The sequence below is a fragment of the Hemiscyllium ocellatum genome, chromosome 2, assembly GCF_020745735.1.
Source record: "Hemiscyllium ocellatum isolate sHemOce1 chromosome 2, sHemOce1.pat.X.cur, whole genome shotgun sequence".
Lineage (NCBI taxonomy): Eukaryota > Metazoa > Chordata > Chondrichthyes > Orectolobiformes > Hemiscylliidae > Hemiscyllium > Hemiscyllium ocellatum.
The window spans coordinates 2,641,874-2,665,885 of NC_083402.1; the positions used below are offsets into that span (position 1 = coordinate 2,641,874).

At 50.5% G+C, this 24,012-nt stretch overlaps 1 protein-coding gene across 1 annotated transcript in view; it reads left to right on the forward strand.

Annotated features, from left to right (window-relative positions):
• The window catches only part of LOC132826372 (interleukin-7 receptor subunit alpha-like), a 59,932-nt gene extending 36,915 nt beyond the window's left edge, over positions 1-23,017 (forward strand). Inside the window, exons 3-7 of the mRNA XM_060842253.1 lie at positions 2,278-2,432; positions 6,179-6,359; positions 11,531-11,609; positions 20,930-21,005; positions 22,179-23,017. Coding sequence (XP_060698236.1) covers positions 2,278-2,432; positions 6,179-6,359; positions 11,531-11,609; positions 20,930-21,005; positions 22,179-22,715 — 1,028 coding nt within the window. The 3' untranslated portion in view covers positions 22,716-23,017. The remainder of the gene's footprint in view (positions 1-2,277; positions 2,433-6,178; positions 6,360-11,530; positions 11,610-20,929; positions 21,006-22,178) is intronic.
• The last annotated feature ends 995 nt before the right edge of the window (positions 23,018-24,012 follow it).

Genomic DNA, 24,012 nt, shown 5'->3' on the forward strand with positions numbered 1-24,012 from the left:
AGATCGTGGTGAGTGTGAGTTTGCGGTGAGTGTGAGGTCGCTGTGAGTGTGAGGTCGCTGTGAGTGTGAGATCGCTGTGAGTGTGAGATCGCGGTGCGTGTGAGTTTGCTGTGAGTGTGAGTTTGCTGTGAGTGTGAGGTCGCTGTGAGTGTGAGATCGCTGTGAGTGTGAGATCGCGGTGAATGTGAGTTTGGGGTGAGTGTGAGATCGCGGTGAGTGTGAGTTTGCTGTGTGTCGTGGTGAGTGTGAGATCGCTGTGAGTATGAGTCGCGGTGAGTGTGAGTTTGCTGTGTGTGTGAGTCGTGGTGAGTGTGAGTTTGCTGTGAGTGTGTGATCGCTGTGAGTGTGAGGTCGCGGTGAGTGTGAGATCGCGGTGAGTGTGAGTTTGCGGTGAGTGTGAGATCGCGGTGAGTGTGAGTTTGCTGTGAGTGTGTGTCGCGGTGAGTGTGAGATCGCGGTGAGTGTGAGTCGCGGTGAGTGTGAGTTTGCTGTGAGTGTGAGATCGCGGTGAGTGTGAGATCGCTGTGAGTGTGAGATCGCGGTGAGTGAGTCGCGGTGAGTGTGAGATCGCTGTGAGTGTGAATCGTGGTGAGTGTGAGTTTGCTGTGTGTGTGAGTCGCGGTGAGTGTGAGTTTGCTGTGAGTGTGTGATCGCGGTGAGTGTGAATCATGGTGAGTGTGAGTTTGCTGTGTGTGTGAGTCGCGGTGAGTGTGAGATCGCTGTGAGTGTGAATCGCGGTGAGTGTGAGATCGCTGTGAGTGTGAGATCGCAGTGCATGTGAGTCGCGGTGAGTGTGAGTTTGCTGTGAGTGTGAGTCGTGGTGAGTGTGAGTTGCAGTGAGTGAGATCGCGGTGAGTGTGAGTTGTGGTGAGTGTGAGTTTGCTGTGAGTGTGAGATCGCGGTGAGTGTGAGATCGCGGTGAGTGTGAGTCGCGGTGAGTTTTAGATCGCTGTGAGTGTGAGTCATGGTGAGTGTGAGTTTGCTGTGTGTGAGAGTCCCGGTGAGTGTGAGATCGCTTTGAGTGTGAATCATGGTGAGTGTGAGTTTGCTGTGAGTGTGAGATCGCTGTGAGTCTGAGATTGCGGTGAGTGTGAGTCACGGTGAGTGTGAGTTAGCTGTGAGTGTGAGATCGCGGTGAGTGTGAGATCGCGGTGAGTGTGAGCTGCGGTGAGTGTGTGTTAGCGGTGAGTGTGAGTTTGCGGTGAGTGTGAGTCGCGGTGAGTGTGAGTCGCGATGTGAGACCGCGGTGAGTGTGAGTCGCGGTGAGTGTGAGTCGCGGTGAGTGTGAGATCGCAGTGAGTGTGAGTTTGCGGTGAGTGTGAGTCGCGGTGTGTGTGAGATCGCGGTGAGTGTGAGTCGCGGTGAGTGTGAGTCGCGGTGTGTGTGAGATCGCGGTGAGTGTGAGTCGTGGTGAGTGTGAGTCGTGGTGAGTGAGAGTCGTGGTGAGTGTGAGACCGCGGTGAGTGTGAGTCGCGGTGAGTGTGAGTCGCGGTGAGTGTGAGACCGCGGTGAGTGAGAGTCGCGGTGAGTGAGAGTCGCGGTGAGTGTGAGACCGCGGTGAGTGAGAGTCGCGGTGAGTGTGAGACCGCGGTGAGTGTGAGACCGCGGTGAGTGTGAGTCGCGGTGAGTGTGAGTCGCGGTGAGTGTGAGACCGCGGTGAGTGAGAGTCGCGGTGAGTGAGAGTCGCGGTGAATGTGAGTCGCGATGAGTGAGAGTCGCGGTGAGTGTGAGACCGCGGTGAGTGAGAGTCGCGGTGAGTGTGAGTCGCGGTGAGTGAGACCGCGGTGAGTGTGAGTCGCGGTGAGTGAGAGTCGCGGTGAGTGAGAGTCGCGGTGAGTGAGAGTCGCGGTGAGTGAGACCGCGGTGAGTGAGAGTCGCGGTGAGTGAGAGTCGCGGTGAGTGAGAGTCGCGGTGAGTGTGAGACCGCGGTGAGTGAGAGTCGCGGTGAGTGAGAGTCGCGGTGAGTGTGAGACCGCGGTGAGTGTGAGTCGCGGTGAGTGAGAGTCGCGGTGAGTGAGAGTCGCGGTGAGTGTGAGACCGCGGTGAGTGTGAGTCGCGGTGAGTGTGAGACCGCTGTGAGTGTGAGTCGCGGTGAGTGTGAGTCGCGGTGAGTGTGAGACCGCGGTGAGTGTGAGTCGCGGTGAGTGAGAGACCATGGTGAGTGTGAGTCGCGGTGAGTGAGAGTCGCGGTGAGTGAGAGTCGCGGTGAGTGTGAGACCGCGGTGAGTGTGAGTCGCGGTGAGTGTGAGACGGCTGTGCTGTGCTCTCTCCCCACAGTGAAGCCGGAGAGTCCGATACGGTTACGAGTGAGTGTCCTGACCACAGCGGCGGAGATCGAGTTGACGTGGGAGAGTGCCCCCATCAGGTTCACCGAGCTCAGGGACACACTGCTCCACCAGGTCTCCTACTGCAGCTCGGAACCACCCTGGGAGGTACGCAGCTGGGGGGGGGGGCTGGGTGGACTGGGCTAGGGGTGGGGGATGGGGTAGAGGAGGAAAGGGCGAGGGGTGGGGGCTAGGAGGCAAAGGGAAGGGCATGCAGGGTGGGGGGAGACGGCAAGGGGCATGACACAGTGACACTGACTTTCATTTCAAAAATATACTTTATTCATAAAATATCATTGTCTACATCCCTAGTCACTAGAGCAGTTGGATTCTGTAGTGTCTGTACATACAGGGAACAGACAGAAACCCAAGGCATCCCTTAAACAAGACCACATTTACATATATTTCAGACCCTGGGAGGGTCTGATAACTGAATGGACCCTCAGGAGGAGGAGCTCAGACAGTGGTCTTTCCCCACTGTCCCTTGGCAACTTTGGTGTGTCCCTCAGATTATAATCCCGGAACGTGGAATGGTTCAGTCTGCAACACTCAGTCGGTGCCAGCTCCTTGCTCTGGAAGACCAACAGGTTTCAGACACACCACAGAATGTCTCTCCCTGAGTTGATGTTCCTCCAGGCGCAGTCAGTGTTCACCTCGGGGAACAGACCTGACAGCACTGAGTCCGTGTCACAGAGCTGCTCAGGACAAAGCTCCACCCAAACTCTCTCTCCAAACTTCCTTTCCAAAGGTACATCCCAGCAGCAGGTGTGTGACAGTCTCTCCAGCCCCTTCCCCACAGCCCACTCCTCTCAGTGACGCTGTCCCCTCATCTCACACACTCCTCTTAATTACACTACGCAGGCTCGCTATCCCTTTCTCCAGGGGGATGAGAGATAGACAATAAATGTTCGTCCAGCGAGCGACACCCACATTCCAAAAAGAGATCAAAATTCACCACGAGGAAGAGCAGTGCAGTTGGTAGCTCAGTCACGGAGTTCTGAGCAGGGACTGAATCCAATATCAAAAGTATTCCCAGGAATGTTTTGGAGAAATGTTTGAATCAGTCCGTGCTGGGTATCAGAGTAACATTGTGATAATGGAGCTATGGCTGAGGGATTGTGGTAGCAGCCAGTGGGACAGAGAATGTGTATCTCCATGTACAGGTGGATGCTAATACTGTCTCAGTGGGCGATGACAAGAGGCTAGCAGCTGATGAGAAATAAGGGGGGGATGAGGATAGATGCGGGGAGGGGGAGAGGTTGCCTGGTCTCAGTGAGCCAGGCTAGGATCCATGCTGCTGGGAGCAAGAGCACTGAGCTGGAGGTCAGAGAGAGAGAGAGAGAGAGAGAGAGAACGAGAGGTCAGAGGTGGGCAGGATGGACGCTGTGTCACAGGTCAGGAAGGACAAGACAGGAATGTTTCACATCGTGACACTCACAGGATGTGAACTGTAACTTTGACTGGAACGGTCTGAATCCTGTCTGCTTGGAGAGAATGAGACCGGATAGCCAGAGCCAGGGGGAGTTGAGGAGGGGCAGGGGGTTGCCAGGAGGTTGTAGGGGCTGGTGCCATGATCACAGATTAAAAGGGGAGAGGAACCCCAATGAGAGGGTGGGTAGGTATTGAGGCGGGGGGGAAACAGGGGAGGGCAGCAAGAGGTGGGCCTCATGAACAGGATGAACCGAGAGGAGAGAGAGAGAGAATGAGGGAGAGAGTGAGGAAGGGAAGAGGGGAACAGAGAAAGAAGGAAGGGCTGAGAGAGAAAAGTGGGGAGAGAGAGGAGAGAGAGAGAAGGAGCAGGGGGTGAGAGAAAAACAGGGAACAGAACGATGGAAACGGGCTGGGGTGAGCAGGGGGTAAGCTTGCGCTGGCCAACTGGGAAAGGGTTAGCAGAGAGACTGGACAGAATGGTCTCAGACATTGGGAGACAAGGGGGTAAGGAAGACAGTGAAGAGACCTCATTGAGTACCTTTCCCTCACCTTAGGGTGGGGATGAAGAATGGGTGAAAGACGAGGAACAAGCTGACACAGTTAGAAACAGTGAGGGGAAAGGAAGGACTGCAGATGCTGGAGTCCTGATGAAGGGGTTTTGCCCGAAGTGTCGATTATCCTGCTCCTCGGAAGCTGCCTGACCTGCTGTGTTTTTCCAGCACCACACTTTTTGACAGTTAAAAACAAGCAAACTGAGAGAGACGCTATTCGCCAGGTCAAGGTGGGATTTGGTACAAATGCCACACTTCCACAGAAACAGTCTCAGTGCTTGAATCTCCAGCAGGTGGAGCCCCTCAGACAGGTCTCATACATGTACCTCAGTCATGAAACAGCCAGGTCAGTCCATCTGTCTCAGTGAGGGTCAGTATCTCACACTAACAGCCCTCTGTCTGTCTCAGTGAGGGTCAGTATCTCACACTAACAGCCCTCTGTCAGTCTCAGTGAGGGTCAGTATCTCACACTAACGGCCCTCTGTCTCAGTGAGGGTCAGTACCTCACACTAACAGCCCTCTGTCTCAGTGAGGGTCAATATCTCACACTAACGGCCCTCTGTCTGTCTCAGTGAGGGTCAGTATCTCACACTAACGGCCCTCTGTCTCAGTGAGGGTCAGTATCTCACACTAACAGCCCTCTGTCTCAGTGTGGGTCAATATCTCACACTAACAGCCCTCTGTCTCAGTGAGGGTCAGTATCTCACACTAACAGCCCTTTGTCTGTCTCAGTGAGGGTCAGTATCTCACACTAACAGCCCTCTGTCTCAGTGAGGGTCAGTACCTCACACTAACAGCCCTCTGTCTCAGTGAGGGTCAGTATCTCACACTAACGGCCCTCTGTCTCAGTGAGGGTCAGTACCTCACACTAACAGCCCTCTGTCTCAGTGAGGGTCAGTATCTCGCACTAACAGCCCTCTGTCTGTCTCAGTGAGGGTCAGTATCTCACACTAACGGCCCTCTGTCTCAGTGAGGGTCAGTATCTCACACTAACGGCCCTCTGTCTGTCTCAGTGAGGGTCAATATCTCACACTAACAGCCCTCTGTCTCAGTGTGGGTCAGTATCTCACACTAACAGCCCTCTGTCTCAGTGAGGGTCAGTATCTCACACTAACAGCCCTCTGTCTCAGTGAGGGTCAGTACCTCACACTAACAGCCCTCTGTCTCAGTGAGGGTCAGTATCTCACACTAACAGCCCTCTGTCTGTCTCAGTGAGGGTCAGTATCTCACACTAACAGCCCTCTGTCTCAGTGAGGGTCAGTACCTCACACTAACAGCCCTCTGTCTCAGTGAGGGTCAATATCTCACACTAACAGCCCTCTGTCTCAGTGTGGGTCAGTATCTCACACTAACAGCCCTCTGTCTGTCTCAGTGAGGGTTAGTATCTCACACTAACAGCCCTCTGTCTGTCTCAGTGAGGGTCAGTATCTCACACTAATGGCCTTCTGTCTGTCTCAGTGAGGGTCAGTATCTCACACTAACAGCCCTCTGTCTGTCTCAGTGAGGGTCAGTATCTCACACTAACAGCCCTCTGTCTCAGTGTGGGTCAGTACCTCAGCTGCAAATGTGTTGCTGGTCAAAGCACAGCAGGCCAGGTTACCTCACACTAACAGCCCTCTGTCTCAGTGTGGGTCAGTATCTCACACTAACAGCCCTCTGTCTCAGTGTGGGTCAGTATCTCACACTAACAGCCCTCTGTCTCAGTGTGGGTCAGTATCTCACACTAACAGCCCTCTGTCTGTCTCAGTGAGGGTCAGTATCTCACACTAACAGCCCTCTGTCTGTCTCAGTGAGGGTCAGTATCTCACACTAACAGCCCTCTGTCTCAGAGTGGGTCAGTATCTCACACTAACGGCCTTCTGTCTTCACCAGCAGAATATGAATGTCACTGCCTGTTCTCTGAGACTGCTGATGAAGAATCTGATTCCCAGTTCCGAGTATCTGGTCCGGGTTCGATCGATTCCTGATCAGAAATACTTCAAGGGAATATGGAGCGAATGGAGTGAGACCGTGAACTTCCAAACCCCACAACGTGCTTACCGACTGAGCGCAGGTAAACACTTCACTCACATCGATATCACATCCTCACAGTGGACACACTGTAGGACACGCACTGTTGAGGGTCATTTCACCACTGCAATGTCCCAAATGTTTAAACCGAAGGGACAGGATACCTAGAGGCAGAAATAAAAACCGAAATTGCTAGAGAAATGCAGTAAGTCCAGCAACAACCTGGGGAGAGAGAAACACAATCAATATTTGAAGTCTTCTCTCACAGATATAGCCAGGCCTGCTGTGTTTCTCCAGCACGTTCTGTGTTTGTTTCAGATTGCCAGCATTTGTAGGATTTTGGTTTTGTTGTAGCTGGGAGCAGAGAGTCTGTAGGGATGGAGGGTCTGGACTGAGAACTGGTTTCTATCAGATTCACTTGGGAAGATTTTGAACACAGCAGGAGGGACCTTTGCGTAGAGGTGTGATGGTGTGCAATACACTACCCATGTTCACAGATTAAACAGAAGCTACCTCAGGATTCAGTTGGAGAAGGAGTTGGAGGAGAAGGTGCTGGAGGGATTTGGGAATGGGGGGTGAATGTGATTGGAGCTGTTCCCTTGTGTGGAGAGTACGTGCCATCATAGACTGGACGGCTCGAATGGCCTGTTGGTGTGCTGTGTACACTTTCCAGTGAATGTTGACAAACCTCTGGCCATCTCAGATCAAAGGAAATCAGAACAGAAATAGAGCATCCAGCTCCTGTCAGTCAACCTGGCCACTGGTGTTCCAATCCGACATGACTGTTCAGATTTACAGTGACAGCGCTCTGCTAACAGTCCGGAAAGTGAGAGTTTACCTTAATGCTTCGGGCAGCACTTTCTCTCACCCCTCACAAAGCAGAGAACAGGACCACACGAGTAATGACACTGAGCTAGTCACTCAGACACCAAGGCTGGTGCTCTGGGAAAAGGTTTGAATCTGACCAAAGCACACAGTGACTTTCAAACGGAGTTCATTAACTTGGAATTAAAATCAAGCTGAAAGATGACCATGAATTAACGAAGAACAATGAACAGTACAGGACTGGGCTGACCCATGATGACGTTTTAAACTAAAAACCCTATGCCGCTTGTGTGGTCTGTATCTCTCTATTCCTTACTCATGTCTCTGTCAAGGTGCTGCTTAAACATTGCCATTGTATCCGTCTTTCCCACCTCCTGGCAGCACATCCCACCCTCTGTGGAAAAAAAACCTGGCTCTCACATCTCCTTTTAACTGTCCCCTAGTAATGGACATTTCTTGCCTGGGAAAAAGACTCCGACTACTCATTCTGTCCATGCCTCTCATAATTTTGTAACCTTCCATCAGGCTGTCTCTCAGCATCTGATGTTCATCTGAAGTTTTTGCCCATCTCTCCGTGTAGCTCACACCCTCCAGACCTGGCAACATCCTGGCAAACCGTTTATGTTCCCTCTTCAAAGTCCCCACATCCGTAATGTGGCAGCCAGAACTGTACGCAGTGTTCCAGATGTGGCCTAACTAAAGTTGTGTACAGCTACAACATGACTTGCCAAATTTTACACACGCCACCCAAATTATGAAGGCAAACATCCCTGTGCCTTTTTGAGCACCTTATCCTTGTGTTGTCACTTTCAGGGAACTGGGAACCTGTCTGCCTAGATCCCTCTCTGTGTTGATGAGACTAAGGGTTCTGCTGTTCACTGCTTCCCTCCTGTATTAGATCTGTCAAAATGCATCACCTCACATTTGTCTGGATTAAACTCTATCTGCTATTTCTCCACCCAAGTCTCCATCCTATCTATATCTCGCTGTATCCTCTGACAATCCTCCTCACTAACCGCAGCTCCCCCAATCTTTGTGTCGTCCACAAACTTACCCATCAGACCACCTACATTCTCCTCCAAGTCATTTCTATATATTACAAACAGCAAAGGTCCCAGCACTGATCCCTGCAGAACACCACTAGTCAGAGACTTCCAGTCAGAAAAAGTCCCTTCCACCACTACCCTCCTAGGACAGAGCCAGTTCTGTCTCCACCGTACCAGCTCACTGTGGACCCCACGTGACTTCACCTTCTGTATCAGCCTGCCATGAGGGACCTTGCCAATGGCCTTGCTAAAGTCCATGTTGACAATATCTACCACCCTGCCCTCACCAATCATCTTTGCTACTTTCTCAAAAAACTCAATCAACTTTGTGAGACCTTCCCTTCATAAAGCCAAGCTGCCTATCCTTAATAAGTCCATATTTTTCTAAATTCCAAATTTTAAAAATTATTCCATGGGACATGGATGTCACTGGCTGGGCCCAGTATTTATTACCCATCCCTAGTTGCCCCTTGAGAAGGTGGGGGTGAGCTGCCTTCCTGAACCGCTGCAGCCCATGTGCTGTAGGGTGACCCACAATGCCCTGAGGGAGGGAATTCCAGGATTTTGTTCCAGTGACAATGAGGGACAAATCAGGGTGGGGAACTTGCAGGAGGTGGTGTTAAACTCACCAATTTCAATGATAACCATTCAGTGTTTAATTTCTCAGGGAAATGCCTTGACCAATCAGAATCATCCTGTGGGGTTTAAAATGTAAATAAAACCTGGCTGTTAACTGTCAATCAGCATCAGTGGCTGCTTTTTCTGTGCCACCCTGTGTACCAATCAGAGTCCACTGGCCAACCAATCAGCAGGCTCCTTTCACACACCAAAGCCTTGATTTTCCTCATGAACTGGTATTCTTGTGAATTGTCCTGATGAGAGCAAATAAGAATCTTTCACAAAGTGTGTCTTTTCTCACTGACAACTTACTGGGAATAGGCTGGAGTTTGACGAGATGTCTCCTCAATAAACTGGCCACGTACGGAGCTGACAGATTTGTTCAGTTGCACTCCCTCTGCAAACCATTCCCCTTTACTTTGACTTCATGGAGACACCTTACACATAACCAGATGAGCCTGGTGCAGGAAGGTGGGACATGGTGGCCTGGGAATGAGGGTGGCCTTCTGGGTTTATCACTGGACTAATAATCCAGAGAGACTCAGGTGACGTTCTGGGACATGGTTTCAAATGTCTCTTCATGAGGAAAGGCTGAGGCACTTGGGGCTGTTTTCATTGGAGAAAAGAAGGTTTAGGGGTGACTTGATAGAGGTGTACAAGATGATTAGGGGTTTAGATAGGGTTGACCATAAGAACCTTTTTCCACGTCTGGAGTCAGCTATTACGAGGGGACACAGCTTTAAATTAAGGGGTGGTAGGTATAGGACAGATGTTAGGGGTAGATTCTTTACTCAGCGGGTTGTGAGTTCATGGAATGCCCTGCCAGTAACAGTGGTGGACTCTCCCTCTTTAGGGGCATTTAAACGGGCATTGGATAGGCATATGGAGGATAGTGGGCTAGTGTAGGTTAGGTGGGCTTGGATCGGCGCAACATCGAGGGCCAAAGGGCCTGTACTGCGCTGTATTTTCTATGTTCTATGTTTGCCCACCTCACCACTAGTTTGTTTGAAGCCTGTTTGAAGATGCCGGTGATATGATTTGGTAGGTCTCTGTTTCCAGTTCAGGCAATGCCCCACTGGTATAACCGTCACTTTTCCCTAGACCTGGAGCCAGTACCCAATGAATTGGAACTCAATTCTCTCACACTGATCTGTGAGCCACACATTCACACAGCTTTGCAAATTCATCATGAATTCACTCTAACTGTGCACAGCTTTCCAATCGCTCTTGATACCTTCCCTGTAGGACGGCCAAAAACCGGCACTCAGAACATATCGACGACCTCCAGCTCTTTCTTCAATGCTACCGTAACCCTTTTGAAACTGAAAATCCTTTCAGTGAACACCCCCCCCCTCCCATCTCTTCTGAGTGACTGACACAAAACCTTGGAATGATCCCCTGCATCACCCAATCACTGGGCACAACAGAATTTCGTCTCTTGCATTGAATCCTATTTCGCACGAAAATATCTTCCCAGTACAGAAAATGGCTTTCATCACAAAGTTTAAGGATATGAATTCTGAAGGTGTGAAGTTTTAAAATTGTTTATCCCAGAGGCTGTGGCTCCTCAGCTATTTAGCATATTCACAATCAAATCATTTTAAAACCAAATGCCGCGAGATTGGTAGGAACATTCAGGTGATGTGTCTGTTATACTATTGTCTAGAGGGATGGAGTCAGTTCAGAGCATCAGATACAATTAGTGGATGCTCATCATTAATTTGTCCCAATACAGGTTCAGTTGTGTATCTTAAACCTGATCCCTTCAGCATCGTTTCCTTCCCTTGACTTTTGTCAGGTAATTCTGAAGGCGGCATTTGGGACGCTTGCCTTTAATGGTCAGAGCTTTGAGTATAGACAAAGGGGCTTCACGTTGTGCTGTGTGTAGGAGGCTGAGGGGTGACCTCACACAAGTTTATCAAGTCATGAGGGGCGTGGATAGGGTGAATTGACAAGGTTTTTTTTCTCTAGGGAAGGGGAGTGCCAAAACTAGAGGATATAGGTTTAAGGTGAGAGGGGAAAGATATAAAAGGGACCTGAGGGGCAACGTTTTTACACAGAGGGTAGTGCTTTCATGGAATGAGCTGCCAGAGGAAGTGGTGGAGGCTGGTACAATTACAGCATTTAAACGGCATCTGGATGTGTTAATGAATAGGAAGGGTTTAGAGGGATATGACTTGAACATGGGTACACAGGACTGGATTGGTTTGGGAAACCTGGTTAGCATGGATGAGTTGGGCTGAAGGGTCTGTCTCTGCGCTGTCTGACTGTATGACGACGTGTTCATGACCCAAGGAGTAATCTTGAGATTATTACTTTTGAAGTTGTGCTTTTTAGTTTCATGCTGAGCTTTCTCCAATGCTGTCAGCGGGGTCCTGCTGATGTTGCTGGCAGACAGCTGGACAATGTCAGCAGGGTCCTTCCCCACTCTCTGTAATCTCATTCCAGTCCCAAGGAGGCAATCTCAACCCTGTGACAGGGCGGACAAACCCAGCCTGGACAATGCACCCTGTTGGTGTCAGTCCCACACTACAATCACTGTCACAACTCATCCGACAGACTGAATAGCCCTGGCCCGCACACCTCTGAGATTGTCCTGGGTAAATACAACCAAACTACATGCACACTACACAAGGATAGTGAAACAGGCAGAAGGTGCTATTTGAAAGCCACAGTGGAATGCCATTTCTCTGATATGTGCTTATATTTTGGCTTTTGGCTACAGGTATCAAGCTAACCATGTCCTTACTGACCCTGCTTCTCATCATCGTAATCGGTCTCAGTGTACTCTGCTGGGAAAACAGGTCAGTGCACAGACTACACAGAAACATAAACTGTACCACAAGCAATCCCCATCCCCCAGCCCCGTGTACCCCCCTCCCCCATCACTGACCCTAGCTCCCCCACACTGTGTACACTCTCCCCCCCCATCATTGGATGACACAGTGGCTCAGTGGTTAGCACTGTTGCCTCACAGTGCCAGGGACCCGGGTTCGATTCCAGCCTCGGGTGACTGTCTGTGTGGAGTTTGCACATTCTCCCTGTGTCTGTGTGGGTTTCCTCCTACAGTCCAAAGATGTGCAGGTTAGGGTGGATTGGCCCTGGGAAATTGCCCAATGTTCAGGGATGTGTAAGTTAGGTGGGTTAGCCATGGGAAAGGCAGGGTTACAGGGACAGGGTTGGGGCAGTGGATTGATCTTCAGGTGGTCGGTGTAGACTCGATTGGTCAAATAGCCTGATTCAATGCTGTTGTGATTCCATAATTATTGACTCTACTTGCCCATTTAATCCCCTCCAAAGGCCCAATCCTTATGAGTTCACTCCCATCCATGTTCCCTACTCCATATCTAAATATATTCCCCCATATCACACATATCCATATCTCCCTTTCCATGTCCACCCATATCCTCCACTCTACACCAACCTAAATCCTTCACCTCACACCCACTCTTATTCCCAATTCTTCCCCCAAATCCCCACTCTCAAGAGGGCAGCAGTGGGGAGAATCTGTTCCTCCAATCACTGGCTGGTTTTGTCCCAAACTCTCTGCTGATAGGCTCGATAGGATGCCAATCAGCAGCATACAGGAGAGATACAACCTGTGATTGGAGAATCAGCGAGTGGTTGGGAAATGAAGAAGCACCAATGGGTGAGTGACTGGTGGGCTTGGCCAGGCTCCAGCGTGGTCCCTGGGAAGGCAGGGGTCCAGGTTTAGTGGGAATGAGGAAGCTCCTTGGGAGGGAAGATGTTCCTATTGGACGAAGAAAGGACCAGCAAGATCAAGGAGAAAGAGGCTGCAAAAAAAAATGTCAGTTTGAAGCCTGTCAAAAAAATAATACTCAGCTAACAGTAAACAGGAATACTCAAAACCAAATGAGGCAGCACGGTGGCTCAGTGGTTAGCACTGCTGCCTCACAGCGCCAGGGACCCAGGTTTGATTCCAGCCTCGGGTGACTGACTGTGTGGAGTTTGCACGTTCTCCCCGTGTCTGCGTGGGTTTCCTCCGGGTGCTCCAGTTTCCTCCCACAGTCCAAAGATGTGCGGGTTAGGTGAATTGGCCATGCTAAATTGCCTGTCGCGTTAGGTGAAGGGGTAAATGTAGGGGTATGGGTCTGGGTGGGTTAATCTTCGGAGGGTCAGTGTGGACTTGTTTCTGCACTGTAGGGAATCTAGATTAGATTAGACTTACAGTGTGGAAACAGGCCCTTCGGCCCAACAAGTCCACACCGACCCGCCGAAGCGAAATCTAATCTAATCTCAGGGGAAAGGTACATTTGAAAATGAGTGTGGAATCTCTAGTTTAAGATTGTATAAATTCAGAAGCTACTAAATAGGGGAAATGTGGTACATGCTGTGTCATGCATACTGTGTGCCAATGGTGACATTTAACTGTCATCTGAGAAGAACTGAGAAGAGCAGGAAATTCTCATGGTAGAGCTCGAAAGAAGGTTCTGCTGAATGATTTTGAATACTTAGGAGTCATAGCATTATAGAGATGTACAGTATGGAAACAGACCCTTTGGTCCAACTCATCCATGCCGACCAGATATCCCATTTGCCAGCACCCGGCCCATATACCTCCAAACCCTTCCTATTCATATACCCATCCAGATGTATTTTAAATGTTGCAATTGTACCAGCCTCCACCACTTGCTCTGGCAGCTCATTCCACACACGTACCACCCTCTGTGTGAAAAACCTGCCCCTTAGGTCTCTTTTATATCTTTCCCCTCTCACCCTAAACCTATGCCCTCTAGTTCTGGACTTCCCAACCCCAGGGAAAAGACTTTGTCTATTTACCCTATCCATGTCCCTCATAATTTTGTAAACCTCTATAATGTCACCTCAGCCTCCGACGCTCCAGGGAAAACAGCCCCAGCCTGTTCAGCCTCTCCCTGTAGCTCAGATCCACCAACCCTGGCAACATCCTTGTACATCTTTTCTGAACCCTTTTAAGTTTCACAACATCTTTCCAATAGGAAGGAGACCAGAATTGCATGCAATATTCCAACAGTGGCCTAACCAATGTCCTGTACAGCTGCAACATGACCTCCCAACTCCTGTACTCAATACTCTGACCAATAAAGGAAAGCATACCAAACGCCTTCTTCACTATCCTATCTACCTGCGACTCCACTTTCAAGGAGCTATGAACCTGCACTCCAAGGTCTCTTTGTTCAGCGACACTCCCTAGGACCTTACCATTAAGTGTGTAAGTCCTGCTAAGATTTGCCTTTCCAAAATGCAGCATGCAAAAAGCAGTCATAAAGTTTCTACAGTACAGAAAGAGGTCCTTTGGCCCATCATACTGGTCAGCAAACATCCATCTATCGAATCACACTGATCCTCACCTGGCCCATGGTCTTGCCTGTGTAGGATTTGAAGTGTCCATTTAAATACTTCCTCAATGTTCTGACGGTTCCTGCTTCTAACATCGTTTCAGGCAACAAGCTCCAGGCACCCACTACCATTTGGGGAAGTTTGATTTGATTTATTATGGTCTGAAGTACAGTGAAAAGTTTTGTTTTGTGAGCAGTATTGACAGATTATAGCAAACAAGAGCATGTAGATCACAAGGTGTTTAGACAGACCAAGGCATTTACAGACCCTCAGCTTGCATTGCTTTCCTGAAATCTCCCTTAAACCTTCTGCTCCTTACCTTAAAGGCAGATAATTCCCCTGGCCCTGGTCACTTGCAACGTAGGATCACAAAAGGGGTAGCTACAGAGATACTGGATGCATTGGTTCTAGTGTTCCAAAAATCCTTAGATTCTGTAGAAGTACCACAGGATTGGGGAACTACTAATATAGGGGAGAGAGGCAAAAAAACAGGTATCTATAGGCTATGGAGCCTAATGTCTGTTGTTGGAAACATATTGGAATCAATTATTAAGGGAATAATAGCAGAACATTTCGAAAATCTGAATGTAATAATGCAGAGGCAGCCTGGCTTCATGAAAGGGAAATTGTGTTAATTTATCATAGTTTCAATTAGAATAGATAGAGGAAAACCAGCAGGTTATTTTTGAACTTCTAGAAGACGTTTGACAAAGTACGTCACAAACAGTGAAGGTGTAAGAGCCCATGGTGTGGGAGGTGGGATATCGATGTGGATAGAGAATCGGTTAATGGGCAGGATACAGCGAGTGGGGATACAGGCTTCCTGTGCAGGTCGGTGTTCCCGTAATCAGTGGGGGCCCACAGGAATCTGTACTGTCTCCATTCCACACTAACCACTTGGAGGAAGGAGGCAAACATACTGTAACCAAATTAGCAATTGATATAAAAATCGATGGATAGGCAGATGGGGAGCAGGGATAGATTGAGTTTCCAGAGAGATATTGATGGGTTAGTGAGCAAAACATTGTCTGATGGAGTGTAATGTGGGAAAGTGTGAGGTGGTTTAGTTGGGAAAGGGAGAAAAACACAAATATTATTGAAATGAAGAGGAACTGCAGAAAGCTGCAACACAAAGGGGCTTGGGGGAACGTGTACACCAAACCCAGAAAGCTCACACACAGGGGACAGCAGGTCATCGGGAAGGGCGAATGGAGTGTTGGCCCATATTTCAGGAAGGTTGGAGTGTAAGGGAAGTCTTACTGGAAGTGTAGAGGCTGCTGGGGAGAGGACATCTGGAGCACTGCCAGCTGTTTTAGTCCCTTATTGAAGAGAAAGACACCAGTTCATTGGAGGCAGCTCAGAGAAGGTTCCCTTTGATGATCCCAGTTTGGGGAGGGAAGGGGTTGTCTTAGGAGCAAAGGTTAAACAGGTTGGGACTCTACCCACTGGGGTTTAGAGAGTGAGAGGTGGTCTCACTGAAACAGATTGGATTCTTAAGGGGTTTGTCAGGGTCAACGCTGAGAGAGTGTCCCCCCTCAGTGGAGAGTCTGGGACCAGAGGGTACAGTCTCTGAATGAAGGGGCACCGATGTCAGACTGAGATGGGGAGGAATTCCTTCTCTCAGAGGGTGGTGAGTCTTTGGAACTCCTTGTCACAGGGAGGGCTGTGGGGGCAGAGTCCTCGTGTATATTTAAGGCTGAGAGAGATTCTTGATCAGTCACTGGGTCAAGGGGGAAGACCAGGAAAGTGGGTGTGAGGAATGTCAGATCAGCCATGATCCTATTGGATGGGGAAGCAGGCTCAAGGGGCTGAATGGCTTTCTCCTGTTCCTGACGGTCTTACACTCGGTCCCCAGAGCCTTCTCCACCAATGGATTTGAAGTTTTGAGGAGGAAATGAGCATGATAGACAAAAGGGGTAACAGAATGCTGCCCACAGAGTGGCCTGGGAATCGAGGTCATTGTTGTATACCAGGAAAGGCAAGGCTACCCCACAATAACCCCCAGGGAACTCCAGCTCAAAGAAAACATCAACTTACCATCACCTCTCGCTTTCCTGTCACTCACTCGAGTCTGTATCTGTGTAGCATCAAAGTGGTTCAGATGAGTTTCACTCACCTCATTCCTGGGATGAAGGGACGGTCTTATTAGAACAGGTTGGAGAGGTTCAGCCTGATTGCCTTGGCCATTTGAAGGATGAGAGGTGACCTTATTGAAACATAACAGATTGTGAGGGGGCCTGACAGACTACACACCAGGAGGAGGAGACCTGAACACGGGAGATAGTTTAAGACCAAATGTTTCCCATCTTTGACAAGGAGGTTGAGTGAAGTGATTACGCCACAGTTGAAGAGGGTGAAGACATGACTGCCCAGCTGGTTCAGTGCACTACGTGCTTGATGTGGGAGGTCAACGACTCTGGTGTGTCTGGCTTGTATCAGTGTGGAAAGTGTGTGCACGTTCAGCTACTGACAGAGCATATTGCAGCGCTGATGAAAGAACTCAAGGATCTTAGGCTCATCCGAGAGAATGAGATCTTTCTGGACAAGACCTTCAGTGAGGTTATTACACCAATCGTACCAGAAGAGAACAGAAGAGAGCGGACGATGAGGAAGGCAGAGAGGAGACAGGTGCAAGAGACCCCGGGGGAGGTACCTGTCAGGAACAAGTTGAAGCCTTTGGAAACAGTGGAGACTGATGACACTGCCAGTCCGCGAGGCAGCCAGGTCTGTCAATCAAAAGTTGGCGCAGAGGCAGAGCGGAAGAGTCGGGCATCGCACAGAGCCGTGGGAATAGAGGACTCCATCGTGAGAGGAACTGACCGGGGTTTTTGTGGCAGCAGACGGGATTTAAGGATGGTGTGTTGCCTTCCTGGTGCCAGGGTTAAAGACATCACAGACAGAGTGCAGGAAATCCTCAAGGACAAAGGTGAAGAGCCAGAGGTGGTGGTACATGTCGGCACAAATGATGTCGGGAAGAAGAGGAGGAACATACTACAGCGGGACTTCGGAGAACTAGGAAGAAGGCTGAAAAGCAGGACGTCCAAGGTGGTTATCTCCGGTTTGCTTCCAGTTCCTCGGGCTGGTGAGGCCAGGAACACGGAGATAATGGACTTGAACGTGTGGCTGGGGAATTGGTGCAGGAGCAAGGATTTAAATTCTTGGATCACTGGGGTATGTTTTGTGGTAAACATAAATTCTACACGAGAGACAGTTTGCACTTTAATAGGTTAGGGACCAGCATTCTGGCAGGCAGGTTTGCTACTGCAACACAGCTACGTTTAAACTAAGTAGCGGGCGGAGGGGGAGGGGACAAACTGGATGTTTAAGAAGGAAATTGGAGGGAAAGTTAGAACAAGGGAAGTCAAGAAAGACAACTGTATCAATGAGGCAGAAAACTCAGAAAGGGATCATGCTGTAAGGTTGAGTGAAATAGGGGTTGATGGGAAGGGTGAGAGCAGTAACAAATTAAAAATACTATATATGAACGCACGAAGCATTAGAAATAAGATGGATGAGCTTGAGGCTCTTTTGGAAATTGGCAGATACGATATTGTGGGGATAACTGAGACGTGGCTTCAAGTGGACAGGGCCTGGGAAATGAATATTCAAGGTTACACGTATTATCGTAAGGACAGACTGACGGGCAGAGGGGGTGGGGTGGCCTTGTTGGTAAGGGATGATATTCAGTCCCTTGCGCAGGGGGGCCTAGAATCAGGGGATGTAGAGTCAGTATGGATAGAGCTGAGAAATACTAAGGGTAAAAAGACCCTCTTGGGAGTTATCTACAGGCCCCCAAACAGTAGTCTGGATGTCGGATGTAAGTTGAATCAGGAGCTGAAAGTGGCCTGTCGCAAAGATGTTACTACAGTTGTTATGGGGGATTTCAACATGCAGGTAGACTGGGAGAATCAGGATGGTATTGGACCCCAAGAAAGAGACTTTGTGGAGTGCCTCCGAGATGGATTCTTAGAGCAGCTGGTGCTGGAGCTGACCAGGGAGAAGGCAATTCTGGATCTGGTATTGTGCAACGAACCAGAATTGGTCAGGGACCTCAAAGTGAAGGAGCCATTGGGAAGTAGTGACCATAATACAATAATCTTCAATCTGCAATTTGAGAGGGAAAGGGGACGATCAGTAGTGACAATATCTCTGTTGAATAAAGGAAATTATGGAGCTATGAGGGAGGAGCTGGCCAAAGTACAATGGTGCAATACCTTAGCAGGGATGATAGTGGAGGAACAATGGCGGGTATTTCTGTGTATAATGCAGAAGTTACAGGATCAGTTCATTCCAAAAAGGAAGAAAGATCCCAGGAGGAGGCATGGGTGGCCGTGGCTGATGAGGGAAGTTAAGAAACATATAAAGTTAAAAGAGAAAAAGTATAACATAGCAAAGATAAGTGGGAAAACAGAGGACTGGGAAGCTTTTAAAGAACAACAGAGGATTACTAAGAAGGAAATACGCAGAGAAAAAATGAGGTACGAAGGTAAACTGGCCAAAAATATAAAGGAGGATAGTAAAGGCTTTTTTAGGTATGTGCAAGGCAAAAAAAATGGTTAAGGCTAAAATTGGGCCATTGAAGACAGAAACAGGGGAATATATTACGGGGAACAAAGAAATGGCAGAGGAATTGAATTGGTACTTCAGATCTGTGTTCACTGGGGAAGACACAAGCAATCTCGCAGAGGTAACTGTGGCTGAAGGACTTGAACTGAAGGGAATTTATATTTGCCAGGAATTGGTGGTTGATAAGTCCCTGGGGCCTGATGGTCTACATCCCAGGGTACTGAAGGAGGTGGCTTGGGAAATCGTGGATGCGTTGGTGATTATTTTCCAGAGTTCGATAGATTCGGAATCAGTTCCTGCAGATTGGAGGGTGGCTAATGTTGTACCATTTTTTAAGAAAGGTGGGAGAGAGAAAGCAGGAAATTATAGACCAGTTAGTCTGACCTCAGTGGTGGGAAAGATGTTGGAGTCTATTATAAAAAATGAAATTACGACCCATCTGGATAGTAGTAACAGGATAGGTCAGAGCCAGCATGGATTTATGAAGGGGAAATCATGCTTGACTAATCTTCTGGAATTTTTTGAGGATGTAACTCTAAAGATGGATGAGGGACATCCAGTAGATGTAGTGTACCTGGACTTTCAGAAAGCTTTTGATAAAGTCCCACACAGGAGGTTAGTGAGCAAAATTAGGGTGCATGGTATTGGGGGCAAAGAACTAACTTGGATTGAAAGTCGGTTGGCTGATAGGAAACAAAGAGTAGTGATAAACGGCTCCATTTCGGAATGGCAGGCAGTGACCAGTGGGGTACCGCAGGGATCAGTGCTGGGACCGCAGCTTTTTACAATATATGTTAATGATACAGAAGATGGTATCAGCAATAACATTAGCAAATTTGCTGATGATACTAAGCTGGGTGGCAGGGTGAAGTGTGATGAGGATGTTAGGAGATTACAGGGTGACCTGGACAAGTTAGGTGAGTGGTCAGATGCATGGCAGATGCAGTTTAATGTGGATAAATGTATGGTTATCCACTTTGGTGGCAAGAACAGGAAGGCAGATTACTACCTCAATGGAATCAATTTAGGTAAAGGGGCAGAACAGAGGGATCTGGGTGTTCTTGTACACCAGTCAATGAAGGTAAGCATGCAGGTACAGCAGGTAGTGAAGAAGGCTAATAGCATGCTGGCCTTCATAACTAGAGGGATTGAGTATAGAAGCAAAGAGGTTCTTCTGCAGCTGTACAGGGCCCTGGTGAGACCACACCTGGAGTACTGTGTGCAGTTCTGGTCTCCAAGTTTGAAGAAAGACATTCTGGCTATTGAGGGAGTGCAGCGTAGGTTCACGAGGTCAATTCCTGGAATGGCAGGATTACCTTACACTGAAAGACTGGAGTGACTGGGCTTGTATACCCTTGAGTTTAGGAGACTGAGAGGGGATCTGATTGAGACATTTAAGATTATTAAACGATTGGACAGTCTGGAGGCAGGGAACATGTTTCTGCTGATGGGTGAGTGCCGAACCAGAGGATACAGCTTAAAAATACGGTGTAGACCATTTAGGACAGAGATGAGGAGAAACTTCTTCACCCAGAGAGTGGTGGCTGTGTGGAATGCTCTGCCCCAGAGGGCAGTGGAGGCCCAGTCTCTGGATTCATTTAAGAAAGAGTTGGATAGAGCTCTCAAGGATAGTGGAATCAAGGGTTATGGAGATAAGGATATGATTAAGGATGATCAGCCATGATCATGTTGAATGGTGGTGCAGGCTCGAAGGGCAGAATGGCCTACTCCTGCACCTATTGTCTATTCACGATGGAGTTGAGGATAATATTATTTTCTCTCTGAAGTGTTACACTGTGGTATTGTCTCCATCAGACAGCAGTGGACACTGGGTCTTTGTCTTTACTCAGACTATTTCAGACAGGTTACTGATGTCAAGGGAGCGGAGTGTTCTTGGGGCTGGATGGGAGCCTGGTGCAGATTAACTACGATCTCATTGTCTCGTGGAGTGGCTCAATGGACCAATTGGCTCCTTCCGCTCCTGTTGATCCACCAGCCTTCAAATGAAATTCCACATTGAGCAATCTCTCTGCCCCCAAACACATCACACCATGACATTTTCCAATCCCTCTGCAAACTACATGCACATGCAGCTATCCTGATGGAGGTAGTGTGTTAGGACATGGGGAATATCCTGGTCACAGGGAATAACCCATCTCAGATTGTCCACTGCGCTCTGACTGTGGACAATGAATTTATTCAAATGTTCTCCTTCCAGGATCAAGCCACACATCTGGCCCAAAATTCCAAACCCAAAATCCACGCTGGACAAGCTCTACATGAAACCAAACAAGGTAGGCTTAGCATACAGAGCTGGGAGTGTGTGACAGGGAGCAATGTAGAGGGGTTTTTTACTCTGTATCTAACCCCGTGCTGTCTCTGTCCTGGGAGTGTTTGATGGGGACAGTGTAGAGAGACCTTTACTCTGTATCTAACCCTGTGCTGTCCCTGTAGTGTTTGATGGGGACAGTGTAGAGGGAGCTTTACTCTGTGTCTAACCCTGTGCTGTCCCTGTCCTGGAAGTGTTTGATGGGGGACAGTGTAGAGAGACCGTTACACTGTATCTAACCCCATGCTGTCCCTGTCCCGGGAGTGTTCGATGGGGTACAGTGTAGAGGAGGCTTTACTCTGTATCTAACCTCGTGCTGTCGCTGTCCTGGGAGTGTTTGATGGGAGGACAGTGTAGAGGGAGCTTTACTCTGTGTCTAACCCTGTGCTGTCCCTGTCCTGGGAGTGTTTGATGGGGGGACAGTGTAGAGGGAGCCTTACTCTGTATCTAACCCCGTGCTGTCCCTGTCCTGGGAGTGTTTGATGGGAGGACAGTGTAGAGGGAGCTTTACTCTGTATCTAACCCCGTGCTGTCCCTGTCCAGGGAATGTTTGATGGGGACAGTGTAGAGGGAGCTTTACTCTGTATCTAACCCTGTGCTGTCCCTATCCTGGGTGTATTTGATGGGGGACAGTGCAGAGGGAGCTTTACTCTGTATCTAACCCCGTGCTGTCCCTGTCCTGGGAGTGTTTGATGGGGGGACAGTGTAGAGGGAGCTTTACACTGTATCTAACCCCGTGCTGTCGCTGTCCTGGGAGTGTTTGATGGGGGGACAGTGTAGAGGGAGCTTTACTCTGTATCTAATCCCATGCTGTCCCTGTCCACGGAATGTTTGATGGGGACAGTGTAGAGGGAGCTTTACTCTGTATCTAACCCTGTGCTGTCCCTGTCCTGGGAGTGTTTGATGGGGGGACAGTGTAGAGGGAGCTTTACTCTGTATCTAATCCCATGCTGTCCCTGTCCAGGGAATGTTTGATGGGGACAGGGTAGAGGAAGCTTTACTCTGTATCTAACCCCGTGCTGTCCCTGTCCTGGGAGTGTTTGATGGGGGACAGTGTAGAGGGAGCTTTACTCTGTATCTAACCCCGTGCTGTCCCTGTCCTGGGAGTGTTTGATGGGAGCTGTGCTCTGTGTTACAGATGGTAGCGGTGAGCTTTAATCCGTCCAGCTTTCTGGATGTGATGGAGAGTCGAGTGGACACGATTCAGGTGAGAGGAACCTGGATGACTCGCTGTGCCCCATCCTCAGGGAGTGAGGCTGCTGACAGGAACACCGCACCAGAGAGGGAGTTGCTGATGACAGACAGAGCACCAGGAGGCATCGGGGACACCAGCTGGCAAGGAGGGAAGTGTGCGGGCCAGGACCGGGCGGACAGTCCACAGGATGTGAGGCTGGCCAAGAGAGACCCCAAGGGTGAGGGGCTGCCTGAGTCTCACCACGACCTTGTCCCAGGGCCAGAGGGTCAGAGCACAGTGAGGAAAACCACCCCTGGGCACAGCCACAACCATGGCACAGCGTGTGGGGGGCAGAGGCTCGGTGATCAGGGCACTGGGCAATCTTGCATTGATCAAGTGGATCAAGGGACAGCTCTGGGATCTACATTAGCTGAGGGATGCCCTCTTACCACATCTGACCAATCATACATCACCATGTCCAACCTGTACAAGATCCAGTGAGAATGTAACCCCTCTCCCGTCACCATCACCCACCAGATCCACACACCTCCCAGACCCACTCCCCACCCCCGAGACCCACACACCCCAACCCCCCACCCGGCCAGACCCACTCCCCACCCCCGAGACCCACACACCCCACCCCCCACCCGGCCAGACCCACTCCCCACCCCCGAGACCCACACACCCCAACCCCCACCCACCCTGACCCACTCCCCACCCCCGAGAGACCCACACACCCCAACCCCCCACCCACCAAGACCCACTCCCCACCCCCCCGAGATCGACACACCCCAAACCCCCACCCGCCCAGACCCACTCCCCACCCCCCCCAGAGACCCACACACCCCACCCCGCACATACTCACACTTCCCAACCCCCCAAGACCCACAAACCCCACCCCCCGAGACCCACGTTCCCCAACCTCCCCCGAGACCCACGTTTCCCAACCCCCCCCGAGACCCACGTTCCCCAACCCCCCCCGAGACCCACGTTCCCCAACCCCCCCCGAGACCCACGTTCCCCAACTCCCCCCCGAGACCCACGTTCCCCAACTCCCCCCCGAGACCCACGTTCCCCAACTCCCCCCCGAGACCCACGTTCCCCAACCCCCCCGAGACCCACGTTCCCCAACCCCCCCCGAGACCCACGTTCCCCAACCCCCCCCGAGACCCACGTTCCCCAACCCCCCCGAGACCCACGTTCCCCAACCCCCCCGAGACCCACGTTCCCCAACTACCCCCCGAGACCCACGTTCCCCAACTCCCCGAGACCCACGTTCCCCAACCCCCCCCGAGACCCACAAACCCCACCCCCGAGACCCACATTCCCCAACCCCCCCGAGATCCACGTTCCCCAACCCCCCCGAGACCCACGCTCCCCAACTCCCCGAGACCCACGTTCCCCAATTCCCCCCCGAGACCCACGCTCCCCAACTCCCCCCGAGACCCACAAACCCCACCCCCCGAGACCCACGTTCCCCAACTCCCCCCCGAGACCCACGTTCCCCAACCCGCCCCGAGACCCACGCTCCCCAACTCCCCCCCGAGACCCACGCTCCCCAACCCCCCCCGAGACCCACGTTCCCCAACTCCCCCCCGAGACCCACGTTCCCCAACTCCCCCCCGAGACCCACGTTCCCCAACTCCCCCCCCGAGACCCACGCTCCCCAACTCCCCCCGAGACCCACGTTCCCCAACTCTCCCCCGAGACCCACGTTCCCCAACCCCCCCGAGACCCACGTTCCCCAACTACCCCCCGAGACCCACGTTCCCCAACTCCCCGAGACCCACGTTCCCCA